Below are 17,983 nucleotides of genomic sequence, written 5' to 3' on the forward strand. Positions count from 1 at the left end.
TCATCATCATGTCCAGGTCTAAATAGAGGTCTCTTAGCAACATAGTAGTGATAGTAAAATTTGATAAATAATGCTGTTATAATGGATCATTGTGGATATACCAGATAGTCTCTGAATAAACACGACATTTAGAGGCTGGAAGGGATAGAAATGCCTGGAAAACTTCCGTAGATCACCTAAAGGGTAACTATCCATCACAGTTTACTCCACAGAGCCACACACTACCGTTGCCGAGAAACTGGGAATGATATGAGGGATATATTTAATTGAGTTTTATGGCTTAAACTGTTTTACTTGACATCAAATGCTGAGTCTCAAATGGTAAACAGACACATTTTATTGTTCATTGAGGAAATACAGGAAAAAACAGTCTTCATCATATGAAAATAAGAAAAATCAAAAACCCTACAGAGTGGTTCATTTTAACCATACTTATTAATATTACCAAGAAATACTGATTAGGAAACAACGATCAGCTGTTCATCACTGTCATCCGGTAGTTTCAGCTCATCCGCAACATTATTAACCAGTTCAAAAGCACGTCAGTGAGATAAAACACCGGGGCCATACTGAGGATGACGGGAAATTGTCATGAGGCGCGTCAGAGTAACCAGGATAAACACTAAGGTGCTCTGTTCACATCAGCCACTTGTCTTTTTCCTTGTTGAAGTTCTCAGCCCACTGGCGCGTAAGCAGCAGATAGTGGTCTGCTTGGTTAGGCTGATAGTCCAGATACAAGCGTGTGACTGTTTTCTTGGGTACAGCCCTTTCTATCTGTGTGCCTTCATGCCAGTGGTTGAAGGATGTAATGGTGACTATTTCTGGCCTGACAGACAGAGCTGCCTGCAGGGAGGTCTCGTAGTAACGTCCGTTGACCCTGTTTCTGGTGTTATGGTTGTTCCATGGTCGCACAGCAGTGTCTACGTACCCTGGACCAACACTGGGGATAAACAGGAGATTGTTTGCATCACAGAAAGCCTTGATGGCTTTCCAGTTCTGGTGGGATGAGCCAAAGGAAAAGCCATTGGAGGCAAAGTAGGTGTACATGCCATCAAAGCCGCTAGCAAGGACGTCGTGTTTGTGGCGCTCCTCCACGATAAGGGCAACAAAAACCCCGTCATAAGGTGTGCCTCGGATACTCTGGGAGCCTTTAGCTGTCAGGAGCTCCGCCCAGGACTCGGGAGGTGTCAGGTAGGAGTCGTAGACATAAAAGAGAGGCAGGACCTGCCCCGTGCTGGTCCTGAATCTGTAGAAGGCGGCATGTTTTCCATACCTGAGGGAAAATTAGGAAAAATGGTGAGGTTAGTGTAAATAATGAGGTGCAGTTGCATGCATTGCAGTCTGCTGTCATCATACTGGATAACAGAACTAGAAGTTAGCAAATCTTGCATAAAGACAAATCAAATTTCTTTTAATCTTTTTCACAGTTACTCCAAAAATACAATCCCAAATCAGGAAAATATTGGAATTTGGAAAATAAAAAAGATAAAGGCAGTGATTCCTACATTTACTTGGACTTGTATATCCTTGCAGACAGTATGCACCAAAGATTTTTCAGGTCCCATCAACACAATTTCATTTATTACTTTCTAAAAACCTGACAACAGATGTTGCCAAAGTGTCCATATTTGAAACCTCGCCTCAACTGTCTGAACTAAAACTTCTAATTAACGTCTGCTTCTCTTTAACGGGGTCATGTTCACATATTGTTTTTTGAGTCGATAGAGGCTTAAGGCCCATTCATGCTCCCTTATGTACGTATATAGCGACGTCTATTTTAATCGTTGTCATACGTCCTCATACTTCCAAGCCTGTTTTGTGTTGCCATAGTTTTTAAGTCAATTCCTCCACTAGGGGGCAATGCCGAGTTCAGAGTTCACTCCCGTGAGCCGACGTCAGTTTCAGACACGGTTTGGTGGCGGTAATGTGTCGCTATAAAGTTGTTTCCAACCGCCTAACACGCCCTAAACATTCACATATAGTCTTTCTTCAAAAGCTTGCACAATTTCTATAATTGTTACTCTCATCTTCATTCTTCTGCTTTTTTATTCCCTTCCTGATCCTCTTCTTCTTCTCTGGTTTGTTTCTTTCCCTGGCTGCATTTCAGCTATTCTGCTAAGCACTGCCCCCTGTGATTTCCGGTGGTATTGCTATCCATCTTCGACGTTATCCTACGAAACTTTCCGTCCGTCTTCTGCGTCAAAAGATGGATAGCTAAGCTAACTGACGCAGAATATGGACAAAACTTTCCGTCTTCTGTGTATCCGTCTTCTGCATTGACCATGAATGAGCCTTTAGACCCACAGCTGCATCATTCCTACGAGATATTTCACCCTGGAAGCGTTTGTTTGTAGAAAAAAACATGTGCTATGTCTTATCTTCATTTAATCTTCATCATTTTAGCAAACCTCCCTAACTAGGACCCTGAAAGTATTCAAACAGACCTTGCTCATTTCATTATGGGGATCTAAATTCAAGCAGAGGCCTACAAAATAGGCACAGGGCTCTAAATATCCATTTTTGTATTTTAGGTCTTGACACAATAAAAAATGTTGGGATGGGAATCATTTACAGCTAGTTGTGATGTTATTTAAAAACAGTGGATGTAAAAAGGTGACTGTAATCAACAGCAACCTTTAAAGGGCGAAACATAGTCAAAGGATCTTCAGTTTGTCTTCCAACGTTTCAGAAATTCTTGAACTGCTCAAAAATAATGTTCTACACAGAAAGATTCATATATTTCTTTTAGTTCAGGGGCCACTGATCTCCAGTGGGCCAGACCAGTAAGATCACAGCATAATAACCTAAAAACATCAAGAACAACTATGTTCCCCTTTTGTTTTAGTACATATATGTAGATGATCAAGATGTTTACATTAATTAACTATCTATGAACAAGCTGACATTTCTGGAGAAAATTAAGTGCAGTTTCAACAATATTTTGCCTCAATTTATCATTTACACGTCTAATACTACTTAAAAATCACAATGGATTAATCACACAGTGTTTTTCCCAGATATCTGGAACTGAGACATACAGGATTTCATGATCCTGTATCGTGATTACAGCAGCTTTTCAAGAGCTAAGCTTTAACATTTGATGAAAAACCAGGGAATTTTCCTCCTTAAATCGTTAAGTTTATTAACCATTAAGAATTAACATATAAGGATCTTTGCCATTGCATAGGTCGACTTTTTAACGGAAAACACTCATCCTGCATCTTCCTGCTCAGCATCAGCTACTTCAGTTTGACTGACCACCACTTGGTTTGCTGGAAGGATGTGAGTGAATACCAGCATTTTCCTCATCAACATTATTTTTTCCGTTGTAAATGAAGACGCGTTTCAAATACCAAGATTAAAAACATCATATGCATCCTATTAAATGTAGATCTCCTTTCCTAACAAACCGATCCCAATCCTCAGCACAGCAGGTGAGTCCAAACACTGGCAGGACCCATAAAGTCCAGATACTGGACTCGGCAGTCAAAGCCGGCTTTGATTTAAGCTGTTTATGCATCATTAGAAACATGACAGAGCAAGAATCACTGACACTCTTTATTCTTCCTTTTAACCACAGCATGAGATCGTGGGCTTCTGCTTTTATCAGATCACTGCTGAATATCTTATTAAATAAGTGAAAAAACTTGATTCAATTAGCCTCTTAGCCTTTTTCTGTCACTGTTAAAGCTAACATGTTTTATACAATCCCAAAGCCAGGGGGTCTGTCGTAAAACTGAAGATGAGCTCAAGGTGATCCATTGCAACAGGATCACCGGGGAAACATCTATATTTAACTAGAAGTTACTCATCTTCCCTTTTCAGGCCTCATGTTTCAGCAGATCTTTATCTCTGTAACTTCAGTCGGTAACGATAAAGACGGCCGAGCTCGACCGGCTCAGGCAGTGAAAGGGAACTAATCTCCCTCTAAACAGAGGAGGACACACAGCAAATCAGCTTACTTGTCAATAATATATTTGACGTTGTCATGCATGCTCTGGTCCGTCCGTCCCTTGTATGGCTGTATGTGAAAGGCCACCTGTGCAGAGACACGTGAATAAACATGTTATTTAAAAACACAAACTGAATATGTAAAATCCTGGAAAATAAGAGGTTATTCTGTAAATTCAGCTCATTATTTCTGTCTGTAGATATATCTGATTTAGTAAGCAATCTGTGGCCATTTTGTTTCTGGGTCAGTGCTGATTTGTGGTGTCCTTTCTGTGTTTTATTGGAGATAAAATGCTTGTTTTTGAGTAAATCTTAAATCAAGCAGAGCAGTTTTGTGGCGGCATCACAGTCCTAGTCCTACCAGAAATTATTATTATTTATTAATATTATGTAAATAGATTAAATACGATTTTCTTCTTTCTGCTCCTTTTTTGTTGTTTTGATTTTGTTGTGAGTAAAATTAACATTTTAAATAAAAAACATGTAAATGAATAGATTTTATATATATATAAGTATATTTTATATTCATATAAATATAGTAAAGATCTAAAATAAAATATGTACATAAGTAAAATAACTGCACATATTTTTCTCCAGAAATTTCAGGTTGTTTAAAATGTTTTATAAAAGGATAGCTCATTATTGGTTTTGCAGTTTCCCCCTGGGATTAATGAAGTATTTTTCATTTCATTCATTACATGTAAACATCATGATGATGTACTTCTTTGTACTAAAACAAAAAGAGAAATTGTTTTCATTACTTATTGGTTATTATGCTGTTATTTTATTGGCCTGAAAAAAAACAAGAGGCCACTTCTGGTTTAAAACATCTTTAGAATGAGCATGAGGAGGAATGTAAACAGCTACAACAAACAAACAGCGTGGCTGATGTTTGGTGGTATAAAAGCTGTCACACATGGCTAAAACACGTGCAGCCATCTTGGCAGACAAGCACACTCTGTGCTCTGCTCTTTGCTGGTTCTCTCTGAAGTACAAATAAATGAACGAAAAATACTTTATTAATCCGTGAGGGAAAATATAATAGCATCATCCCACCTACTCCATTCTAATATAACAGAATGCCTTCTAGAAGCGAACAATAGCCCTGGTTAAACACCGGTCCAATCTTTTTCCTGACTTTCTTGTTTCTTTCTTGTTTTAGATCTGCTGCCTGCAATTCAGTCAATGCAAAATAAGAACCGTGACTAATGATTTTAATGTCCTATAATACTCCATCCAGCAGGAATGTCGATCATAATTTACTTTATTCCTGAGCTCAATCAGATATTTAACATCTTCTTCAACATGTAGCGTAGCAACATGTAGCGTAGCATAGCAACATGTAGCATAGCAACATGTAGCGTAGCAACATGATGGGAGGAACTCAGCTAAAAGACTTTATCAAGCCTCAGCATCCAAAGCACACATAGTTCAAACCCCAAGCAGTTATATGGGAACGTAAGAAAACTATGAGAACAGCTGTTCTCTTTAGAGCTTCTGCTAATTTCTCCACACAAACAAGGAGTCACATGACGGCAGAGACTCTGCTGGTTCCAGAGACGTCTGTCTCATCACTGTGGGACAGAAACTCTGGAGCTAGCAGCCAGAATCAGAAACCAGGTCTTACTGTTGATGTTTGTGGTGAAAAGTTTGATTCCAGCTCTAAAAAGTCTGCTAACGTGTTCTCCTATGACTCTGCCTTTGTTTGAAATGAATCATGAAGGTCCTGCTGGTTTTCATGGAGATGAAGGAGGTTTATAGTGAAGGATGTACTCTTCCTATCATAGACTATCTTGGGCTTGACTTCTTTCTGGGTCCTCATGGTGTTTCTAATGTGAATGTGTGGCTAAAATTCTGACCATTAGCACTCACACGCCAACCAGCACCCAGAGAACATGTTGGACCACAAGTGTCTTCACCCAGCTGGAAATCAGACAGAAATCCTGGTTTTCTAAACTCTCCCAGCGAGGTGAAGATGCAGAGAACTTCATGTCCATCAGGGAGACGCAGCTGAACGAGCTGAACGTCATTCTAGGAATTTCTGAGCCGTATTTCAGCTTTAAATGGATCCAAAATTCTTTGTAGCACTGAACTTTAGGAATATTTTAGAGAGACTCTTTTTCACATTTTCAGGACATTTCACAAGTTGGACAGTTTTCTGTCCTCTGTGGTTTTTGTCTCAATTTCAGTCATTTCTGGAAAATTAGTCTGATTAAGTTTGAAGACGTGACTTTACAGCTGAGTGTAGCTGTCACCGGATTTTTACACGACTGTCTCACAGTAAAGAAGACTGAAGCTCGTGGCCGCTGCAGGTTGGAAACCTGGACCAGACGTTGTATAACATCAACATTTCCATTTAAAAATGACAAGTCAGTCAGCCCTGCTATTTATGTACATAAAGGGAGCAGAAACGAGGTTTAAGAGTGAATGTGAGCATGCGTGTCGTCCCCATGATGGACTTCCTGTCCAGAGTGTACCCTGCAGCTGAGACAGGCTCCAGTCCCCCCAGTGACCCTTAATTAACTGGAGTATATAATAATAGAATGGATGGAAAGATATAAAAATAAAAACAAATTTCATTTAAAGTACAGATAAACCAGATATAGAGCAATAAAAGAAGAATTCCTTCCTCCAGTGAAATTTTTTTTTTATTTATTTTTTTATTTTTTATTTTCAAGGGCAGCCATGCATATAACGTCTTGCCCACCGTTCTGTATGTTAGGATGCTGGACAGGACAGGGTAAAAAAATTAAAATAAAATAAAATAAATAAAATAAAATAAAAAATAAATAAATAAATAAAGGTGAATTTAAATAAATCATAATAAAACATTCAATAAAATGCATTTTTACTAAAACTAAAACTTAAACAAAAAAAACCAAAAAAAAAGCCTTGATTATCTAAAGTTATTTTCCGCACTTTAAATGTAAAAATTCTCCAAACTTGTATAATTAATTCAAAAAGAAAATATAAGAAATTAGTCAGAAGTGACGTGAACATGCCTGCAGACATGAATGAGGAAAAGAAGCTAACTACAGCCGTTTCTGAGATCAGTGGTTCAGCCACACATTCACAACTTTCTGGCTCCAGCTCTGGTTTGCTGCCAGCAGTGGTAAAATCACATCATTGCAACAATAATCAACAGTTTACTGTCCCACATAAACAGAACACGTCTTCTTCCAGAGCTCCGTTAGGTCCCGACGCTGAAGCTGAAGCGTTTTTATTTCATTAAACTGTGGCAGTACAGCTTAATGTGAGAGTGTAGCTTCTTCATGTAGCAGCTATTTATTTCTTTACCTCTGAATAAAAACTATCTGTTTCTGATCACATCTGGTTATCTGGGGCTCATCCCTGCTGCACAGACTGTAGGATGCAAATATAGAGGCATCTTCTCAGGTTGGTCATCACAGGTGAGATCTGTTCTGATTGGACGTTGCAGCAGCATCTCTACACCTGTGGTTTGGAGTGTGAATATGTGATTTGGGGTTGGAGATCTGAGCAAACAAAGTGCTCCTCATAGGAACAGATTGAAATGCATTTTACCTTGCTGGCCTTTCCAGTCGAGACGGCTGACAAGCCTGAGCTCGGGTGGCAAACGCCACGACGTTGCCGTGGAAACTGTTGATGAAGACCTTGCAGGCTCTCTTGGAAGATGGGAGTGGGCGTTGAGTGTTCGCTGTTACAGCTCAACAGCTCTGTCAGTGTTTTACTGTTTGCCTCTGAGCTGAGGCGGACCTTTTCGGCCTTTTATAACAGAAGCAAAGAAGCTCCAGTGTAGTTATTTCAGGATGACAGAAGACATCCATCACTCAGCCCTCAGCTCCTGTCGGAGAATGCAACACACTGCTCCCCATGAAAAAGTGTTTACACAGCCAGGCTGTGCCGGTACTGAGCGCATTACAGTTTAAAATCCTGGAGAACCTTGGGATGAATTATTATTATTATTATTATGCTTGTTCTTGTTGTTGTTATTAGAAGTATTTTTAATAGTGGTTATAGTTGTGATAAATTATTAACATACTCTTTTTATTATGTAATGATGATCACTGTGATAGTTGTGGTAGTAGCTGCAGTGAAAGTGGTAATAGTAGTGGTTGTTTTTAACATTATGGTTGTTATAATAATCCAGAGACGGAATCATCTCCTTCCTGCTCCTCTTAAATGTGAAACATACATTCCTGCAGCTTTGAGTCGTACATGTCATTTTGTGTAGGGTTTATATGTGTGTTTTGGTAAATCTTATGAGAGCATTCACCATCCCTGCAGCTGCAATTTCAGTGTTTTGACTGTAATTTCTGTTGGACTGAGGGAGACACAGTGGATTGTACAGGGTGGCTGAATTTAAGCAGGTAGGGGCCACCCCTTTGCTCCGCCCCTGCAGCAGAGCAGCAATAATCCAAGTTTCAGATCACACACCTGTCTTTCACAGAGGCTCGTTTCCAAAGATGAAATCAGATTTTTACACGTCTGGAAAAGGAAGTTTTGCTCATCGCGTGAAATGCTCTGATGTTCTCGTATGGACATTCAGCGGTTAACCAGAGCTCGCAGGGAGCTGAGAGGCATTAAGAACACAATGTGGTCACAAAAAGGTAGAAACCTATTTGTGAAATTATTTTAAAATCATATGCTGCATTCAAGGATTTTGTGCCTGTTCCCTGCTTTGCTATGAGACCTCCGTCATCGCTGCCACAGTGCTGGTTGGTGGAGATCTGCCAAAGCACCAGCACACAGGAAATAGATGGAAGCTGTAAAAGCACATCGTGAGCTTAATTAAACCTCTTCGCTTTTTGGTTTTGTTGAATTTTGCAGAGCTGCCGTGTTGACTGATGCATGCTATCGGTCAAAGATGCAGCATCAGATACACTCCTTATTTCACATAACAGAGAATCCAAATGCCTTTGTGTTTTTGACATTTTGCTGAGGCAACGCACACACACACACACACACACACGCACACGCACACGCACACACGCACACGCACACACACACACACACACACACACACACACACACACACACACACACACACACACACACAGACTTCAGCTTGTATTTAGTCAGCAGCAGCTCTGGTGCACTGAAACACTGGAGCTTTGGCCCTCAGGTCAGCTGTGAAATACACCGTTGTGTAAGTCAAACTGAGACACACAGAGAGACCCAGTTCTCAGTCCAAGACTTCCATATAAGGAGCATGAAAGTAGACTCCTCTGTCCCATTAACCAGAGTCTGGGCTCCGTTTGAGCGCGATTTTCATCCCTGTGAAACATTCATGTTGCTGTAAATGTCAGGTTTTCAGGTCAGAGTTAAAACCGGAGACACCACTGGGACTCGAAGTGAAAGTTCCAGTTTCCTCAATGTCCTCAGTGTCCTCAGTGGACCAGAAAAGATGCAGCTGCAAGATGAGATGCATGTAGAACGGAGGGCATGGAGTATGTGAGACAACAAACAGAAAAAAGTCCAAATACAACATAAATATTTGGGAATTCTTGACAATTCTGTCAAACTTCACATTTCCAAAACAAACTGTGACAAAATTCTTTAATTCCTTCTGCTAGTAGCTTAACTTAACTCATTTTAGACTAAACTGACTTCTTCTTCTTTCACATAATTCTTTTCAAGATTTATGTGTTTATTTGACTTCAGTGTGAGATTTCATTTACAGGATTTTTTTATTGGATTTTTAAAAACTTATACATTTTTATATCCATAAATTATATAGTTTTTATTTGATAAATAACCATTTTAGGATTTTATTGACGTACTCGAGTGGTTTTTAATGTTTCCTTTAAATAATGATCACTGATTCTTTTGAAGATGTTTGAACGTGGTTGTGGAAAAGCTGTAAATAAATTGCCCATCTGGGGTGAATAAATTGTGGGATCTGCTCTGATCTAACATTAGTAAGTAGTACATATACTATAACTCAAACTGAGGCTTGTTGCTGCCACTTTCATGTCTGTGATGCATTACAGTGATGTCATTTACATGCTTGTTGCAATGCTCACATGCAGAATCTGGACCAAGAGGAACTCTGAAACTGACCTTGTCAAATTCTTAAAAAAACTGGTTTTGGTTTGGTTGAATCTCACACCGCTTTCGACCAAAACAACCTTTTAGACTTGCTTGAATAATTGGCATGAATCTTTAGTCTGTTTCTGAATTAATTCCAATCCTGCCTGAAAGACAGGAACTACACTGTGTCAGTTCTCAGAGATGACATGGAGTTCCCCACGGCGCCATGTTGGGCCCCCCACTGTTTACATGCTCCCACTAGCTCAGATAATGGAAACAAACCAAATATCTGATCCTAATTATGCTGAAATTACTTAACTCTATATTACTGTTTCACCAGGGGACTCTGGTCCCAGACAAACTTTAAACCAAAAATTTAGTTGTTTTGCTCCTGAAATCTGGAACAAACCTGAAAACCTGAAGTCTGATCCAAACCGGAGTTCTGAAAAATCAGGTCTGAAAACTTTTTTTTATTTCCAACAACTTTTGATTAAGAGAAAGTTTTTATTTTTGCTCTTCTCATCATCTGTTTGTATATTGTAACGAGCTGGTTTCACTGAGTAAATTTAAGCAAATTTGAGACATTTTCTGATATTTACATGTATTTAATATCAGTCTGTCTGTGGTTTGTTGGATGTATTATTGCTCATTTCCAGCTTGGATCCAGCTTAGAAAAGAAAATTTTAATCTCTGGATTTTTTATTTCCTGGTTAAATGAAGGTTTAATAAGTGACCCAACATTCTGAGGACAAATGTTGATATTGTACATTCTGGAGTTGGACTGGGCCGCAGATTTTAGTCCATTATATAAAGCTTGGAGGCCGTTTCCCAAAGACTAGTCTTAAATTTAAATGGTCTTTCAACACAGACTAATAGATTTTTTTTTCTCAGCCAGGGTGTAAAACAGGTCTGTAATAAACTGGACTGATCTTCTGAAGGAAGATCTAAGACTAAATTCAGGTTTAACTTATATAATCCAAACCATTTTATTCATATAGCATATAATACAACTCTTTAAACAAACAGACATTCCATATGAGAAACAAAATACTTATATTTCTGAAATATACCAAAGAAATCAAAAACTATACAAAATACACTGAAAGGGTCATCGTGTTTTTTATCTTTATCTTCTCTGATCTGGTTCTTGACATTTTAGTTTTTTTAGTCTTTTAAAAAGTTTTCCTAAGCTGCATAAAGTTTGATGATGACAGACTATTTGACAGCCATTGTTTTTCTTCTCCAGTTTCATTCGATGCTTCTTCAGTCCCACTAATTCAGACCAACACAGGTGGCTTTAAATGCATCTGGTTTGCAAGCATTAGTCCAGGTGTTAGTGATCTCTACTTAGTTCGGAAATCTTTTCTTAAGCCCTGTCTGGGAAACCGACCCTTGAAGTAAGAGGTAAGGTATTTAAATAAAAGTGATTATACACCGGTATGGGTAAAATAATTAGAAAAATTATGTTTTCAGACACAAAGTGAGCATATCACAGATGATTCAGTTCAGATCACTGGTGACTCATTCATTCATTCATTAGATCATCAGAAAGAGAAAAACATACCAGTTGTCTCACCAGTTACCTTGATGCTGTGCCTTTGGGCAGCGTCCATGACAGCAGGAACCAGGTCTTCGGTGGGCTCCCCGTGGTCATCTGCCACCCCAGGAGGATACCATGACAACACCAGCACCCCTACAAACCGACAGTGTGGAGAAGAAGACTGCCATGAGGACAAGTTAACCTGAAGCTGTGGGACTTTGTGAAGCCATCACTGGGAGCTTGCTCCTGTTTCTTGCATACTGTCTTTACATTGGCACATTATCTGATGTCCACTGTTTGCTTTTATTTCAATACTACAGCTTGAATGTATCTGAAATGGCTCTCTCTTGATAATGAAACATTGGCTCTGAATGGAATAATCTGTATAAATAAAGGTTAAATATAGAAATATATTTTTTACATACAGTTTCTGAGACCTATTGCACCACTTTATGGTCAAAACTATGCTCAAAAGCCTGTTGTATATGATCTAATTCTTCTTCTGCCCCTTGGTGGACACTTTTTCTACTACAATAATTCTGACATATTACATATATGCAAATCATTTGTATTCATTATATTTGGTTAAAGGTCCTAATAAAGACTTGCAAAAAAAAAAATTAAGAAAGAAAGAAATTTAGTGGTTAAAGTTTTCTTATTATCACTCTTTAACAGTAGTTTGCAAGATATTTCCTATCAGTGACGATCTTCTGCCTTTTTTGAAAACTAAGAGCATCAGCTAAAAAGCTTTTGCAAAGGGTTTCTATGACCATTAAAAACACAGAGTGTAAAAGTTACTGACATCTAGTGGTGAAGATGGTTATAGCATAGTCATGAATGTACGGTGGCCGCCAGGGGCCAAAATTCGTCCAGACATAAAGATGTTTTCATCTGTGAGTGGATCCGTAGTAAAAATGGTGGCAGCTACCATGCATGTGGACCTACGGCAAGTAGAAATAAATAGCCCCTTCTAAGAGAATAAAAACATTATAGTTATTAGACACCAATAGAAACACAGTTTTTAATGATATATTGAATTTTCTTTCTGTCTGAGATTTAATTTAATAACCTTTAATCTGTTTTCTGTTTCACTTGGTGCTATTTAGTTTCATGTCTAATCCAGGAGTTGGGAAGTAATTAACTAAATACCCAGACTTGTAGTATTTGTATTTTCTGTAACTGCAGCAGGTATGTGAAGATGTATTGATTCAATTCAGCTTTTTTGTATAACACCAGTTCATGAGAAGGTGGTCCAGACCCTCACTGCAGCATCTTGGATCAGTTTTGTCTTTTAAAGCCTGATTAGAACAGAAAGTTATGAACTTGGTAATATTTGGAAACATCGTATTCTTATCAACCCAGTTAGACACGCAGTGCAGTTCCACTCTGCAATGCATCTTTTAACTGAATCAAGCTGTCAGCAGACTTATATATTGTTGAATCATCAGCGTACATTAATACTGATGATTTATTTAACAGCAGAGGTAAATAATTAATAAAGATTGAGAAGAGGAGAGGGCTGAAGCAGCTGCCTCAAGGAACTCCACATTGTAGTTTCTGACCCTGAAAAACAGCCATCAAACTATACTAACTGCTCTCAGTTAACTTTCTATCCACCTGACGGCCTCTGACTAAGCTGAGAGTTTTTCCAATCAAAGTTTGTAATCTATCACATCAAAAGCTGCACTAAAACCTATAAAACAGCACCAACAATTTTCCTTCGATCAATTTGACACAACCAACCAACAGTTAGAGCTGTACAGGTTGAGAGGCCCACTCTGTAGCCAGATTGGATTTTTTACAGAAAAATCTGTTGATATTGCAGAAATGACAAGTTTTTCCATGACTTCACTAGGAGGTGGATGCATGCTTATGGGCCTGCAGTTAGGAGAACTGTGAAAGCTTTCTGATCATTTTTAGGTAACGGTAAAACGTTAGCAACTTTCCATCTCTGGGGACAAGTACTTTCTTTCAAGCTGAAGTTAAAAATATGACACGGGTTCAGAAACATAACCATCGGAAAATCTAATTAATTTACCATCCAGATTATTAAGTCCAAACTTGATCCTTTTTAAGTGAATATGAGAGTTTCGCCGCTTCTTTCAGTTCTATTGGCCTAAATTTAAAATTACTGTTATATTTTTATAAGTTCTGTGGGTTTTTTGTAATTAGAGCAATTCACATTGGATCTAATACTCTTTACTTCAACAATAAAAAAGCTCCTAAAAAAATTAACATTATCAGATGCTTTAGGTATTAACTTTCCTTCTAATTCGATGAATGATGGAATGTTGGGCCTCTATAAAATATTATTTGAGGTCTGCTAAAAGTTCCTTCTATCATTCTTCATGAAGTTTATTCTGGAAATATTTTTTTTCTTATGGATATTCATTTTTGTAACCTTGTTCTGAGTGCCTGGTGCTTTTCAACAAGGTTTAATCACCTGATTTTACAGCAGCCCAGTGGGTCATACAAGTTTTAAATTCGTCATCAAGCCACCGGGCAAATTTTTTTTAACTGTCAGTTTCTTTAAATGCTTATCAGCTACCCTTTATACCATATCTGTAAACTCTTTTATTTTAACATTGGTGTCTTTTTTAGCATAAATTCGATCCCACTTTACATTTTTTACGTCATCACTTAATTTATCTTGACTGACATATTTATAGGATCTATGCATTATAATCCAAGGCCCAGTTTTAGGTGCCATAGTTTTCCTTACTGTACATATATAAAGCTCTTAGTGACCAAGATATATTGGGTTTTAAAGATCTCAGAGTTCCAGACTTTCCCATCAGAGCACTTCACTCAGACTGCAGGTTTACTGGTGGGTCTAAAAGTAGAACAGGAAGCAGAACCTTCAGGTATCGAACCCTCTCTGTGGAACCAGCTCCTAGTCTGGCTTCAGGTATCAGACCCCTCTCTACCTTCAGATCATATTCAAACTTTCCTTCCTGATAATTTTTCTAGTAGGTCTGGCTTGGTGACCCTGATCCATCCTTAAGTGCTGCTGCTAGAGGATGCTGGGAAACGTCCCATGATGCACTGGGCTCCGCTCTACTCTTTTTACTCTCCGTGTAGAAATATCTGACATTGTCTGGATTTGTGTTTCTCTTCTTTCTCAGCAGGAATCCCTGGATTAGAGTTCTGCTGCTGGTTGACCCTCTTTCCTGTCCTCTCCACCCCTAACTGGTCCAGGAAAATGGCCGTCCTTCCTGGTTCTGGACATTTGATCCAATCCGTTGGTTTTCTTAGCTAGGTAATTATTTTATGAGCTGGTTTGTTTGAACACAGTTATAAATAGTTACAGCTATAAATTGGACTGAGGTGGATTATATAATAGATTTGTTTGAACTGGATTATAATTATATATATATATATATATATATATCATTAAAAAACTGTTAACTGATAACTGCACCAGAGCCATGTAGGGACGGTGTCTCAGCGTGTTTACCTGCTGCAGCTGCCTCTATCTGGGCCATGTGTGAGTCCAGCACCTTCGGGTCCCTGGAGCTGTAGGCTCCCAGCTCAGGGTAGAAACTCGAGGCTATGTCCTCTGGAGGTGTGTGCCTCCCTTGCGCGTGACTGGCCGCGATCTTTGGGTCCCAGTGCGGCACCAGGACGTGATCCCAGTGGATGTACTTGTTGTCCACGCTGGGAGAGCCGTACCACAGGTAGTAGAAGATGTGGACATCGTAAAAAATGCTGTAATCCCGGTCGGATTTGGTGAACACCACCTTGGTGTCGCTGCTGCCCGTATGGAACTGGCCCGGCGACACCACCACGTCCCTCGTGTCCAGCCGCCTCCTCTCGGATCTCTCCGCCATGAAGTCCATTCCTGGCGCGAGGTCGGAGAAGCCGTCGCTGGGTTTGAGCGTCCTGAGCCCCATCATGGTCCCGAAGATGAAGAGGGTGAAGAGGAAAAGCGCAACGAGCGCTTTCCTGCGCAGACGAGTCATCGTCGCTGTCCGTGGTGCTGCCGCAGGGAGACCCGGTCCAGAGACCAGCAGGGGAGGGACTCCGGTTCCACTTACTGCCAACTACAGCCCCGCGAGCGCGGTCATCCTCGTATAGCACGAACTAGCGGATGAACGGACGTTTGAACTGTTGCATAACGGAGCCTGTAAGACGGAAAACAGCGTTTCACTTCCATGATCAGGAACTGGAGACAGCTCGCGCTTCAGCAGATTTCCTCCTGCTCACCATCTGAACAGCCATGACGATTTTCATTTATTTCTGACTCACCGAGGGCTTCTGTCCGGCGGTAACGAACCGCGTCCTGTTACCTTCGTGCTCCATCACTCTGCAGCGCGCGGTCTCCCGGCCTCTCTCTGCTCCATGCAGCTGCTGCTCCTTCCGAGCAGAACCGCATCCGTTTCTAGGGGAGCGGATCAGATCTGTGTTGAATAAAAACACGCTGAAACTAGAGCACAGAATGGTAGATTTGTTTCTGCGTTGCAAGCGGGAGGGAGGATTAACCTTAACCGGAAAAAGATGCGTGTATGGGGGTCGATTCATGCCACAAAGAAGCAGGGGGCGGAGCTTAATGTCTCAGCCTTTTATTGCATTCATTTGGAAAAAACAAAACACAAACAAAAGAAGCTCTGTTTTTCTAACATAGAGTTTACAGAAGATGCTTTTCTTTATTATCAACATAATTTTACATCTAAAAACATATTTTCTGTTTTTCCCCAAGGGCCAGTGATTCATTGGTAGGGACATAAAAGTGTCCCAATATCATGTAACTAAGATGATTGAAATGACGATAAGTTTCCATTCAGTGCTTTACAATTAGATTCTTATTATTTTGATTCATTGTAGTTGCATAGAATTTATGTTGGAGATTTTAACATCATTATTACAATAATTTTAATTTAAAAACATGTTAAAACTATTATGGTATTTTTTATTTATTTTTTTTTTTACAGGGATCTGTAACAAACAAGAATGTCTTTACAAATCTGTGTATTATTATGGGAAGTCAAATAAACACTTCACTATGACATATTATGACTAAATTTCAGTTAATTATAGAGCTCAAGTCACAACTCTGAGTATTAAAACTCACCTTCCTCTCCACCTGCCTCGGCATCTCCTCCTCTCCCTGAACTACCTGGCAGCCTTGATTCTGCCACCTGATAAAATAACATACTGATCAGTGTTTCCCCTACAAAATTTTGTAGCCAAATCTATCTACAAAGTGCCAAGTTATGGCACTTTACTTTATAGCAGCTGGTCTAATGTGGTCTTGGTTCCTAATAATTCAATGGAATATGCTCAGTGTTGTTTATTTATGTGTTGACAAAACTTTAGAAAAGTTTTTTCTGACATAGCTCTGTTGTCGGCTGGAAATCGACCAGTCAGAGGACAGGACACGTCAACCACAGTCTCCACTACGGAGCGAGCGAGGACCGTTTAGCCGAGCGTACAGTGACAGAATAGAGAGCGTGCTGGTCACTGCTGCGAGGACTTCGGTCCACATATGGACACAGTGGATTGATGGGCTCTGACGAGGATGATTCTCTGCTTGCAGACATCATGTTATTCTCTCGCAGTGCAGAAATGCCTCCTCACGGTGTGTGTTTTCATGCATGGGTACTAGTTTACTCCTGTGTGTCATGTACATGTTCCAGATGTTTACCATGTGTTCACGTGCAGAGCAGAGGTCCAACAGCAGAGTAGCTGCTGCGCTTCGGGAGGTGGAAATCCCGGTTCAATTAGGAAATTTTGACATCCAAATGTAACGGTTTAATTCTTGGCATTTTGAAGGCGGCGCAGAGTCAACATAAGGACAACACTGTTAATTCATGGTGAATATTATCATAACCATTATTGATGACTAAATATCATGTGGAAAATAATTACTTTGAACCTTAAACTTTTACATCAACTCACTCTAAAATGACTCCTGATGTTACTCCTGAAGTTCTGACTGAAGAAACAACCATCATTAATACAGCCTGCCACCACTAGCAAGCGCCACAGGGATCAAAATGGGAGCCAATCAATATTTCCCGGAAGTTAGCCGCAAATGTTAGCAATGCCATAGGGTGAGCTGCTAATTATGCTGTTTAAAAAAGTGATATGTTTAAGAAAAAAGTTTGCCCATGTTCTGCAATTCTAAATTCTAAATTAGTAAGAGGATAGTTATATGTGTTAATTCCTTAACTGTCACACCCAATATGCCAAAAATGCCTGAAAAAATGCATACCCAAATTAGATTAGATGCTGCTCTTGAACTCTGTGGAGTAAATTCAAAAGCACAGTCTTCTCTGTAAAGATAACACTGAACTTTTACAATCAGCTATCAAATTTCTATAACAGTACATGTATGTAGTTACTGAAGTTGGAACACACTGTAATCAAATGTTTCTTCCCTCTCCTGGATTTTTCTTTCATTTTTTCTTTTAGCTGCACATGGAAAGATGGAGATATGGACTGGAAAATCAATTAAGGCTCAGCTGTTGCTGGTTCAAA

At 39.5% G+C, this 17,983-nt stretch overlaps 1 protein-coding gene across 1 annotated transcript; it reads right to left on the reverse strand.

Annotated features, from left to right (window-relative positions):
* Positions 1-319: 319 nt before the first annotated feature.
* Positions 320-16,062, reverse strand: maneal (mannosidase endo-alpha like). The gene is made up of 5 exons (XM_041967296.1): positions 15,752-16,062; positions 14,961-15,627; positions 11,547-11,656; positions 3,963-4,039; positions 320-1,273 (listed from the first exon to the last, which is right to left on the reverse strand). The coding sequence occupies exons 2-5, from the start codon at positions 15,463-15,465 to the stop codon at positions 637-639; spliced, it is 1,329 nt and encodes a 442-aa protein (XP_041823230.1). The 5' UTR covers positions 15,466-15,627; positions 15,752-16,062; the 3' UTR covers positions 320-636.
* Positions 16,063-17,983: the final 1,921 nt, after the last annotated feature.

This window comes from Melanotaenia boesemani, chromosome 17 (genome assembly GCF_017639745.1).
Source record: "Melanotaenia boesemani isolate fMelBoe1 chromosome 17, fMelBoe1.pri, whole genome shotgun sequence".
NCBI lineage: Eukaryota > Metazoa > Chordata > Actinopteri > Atheriniformes > Melanotaeniidae > Melanotaenia > Melanotaenia boesemani.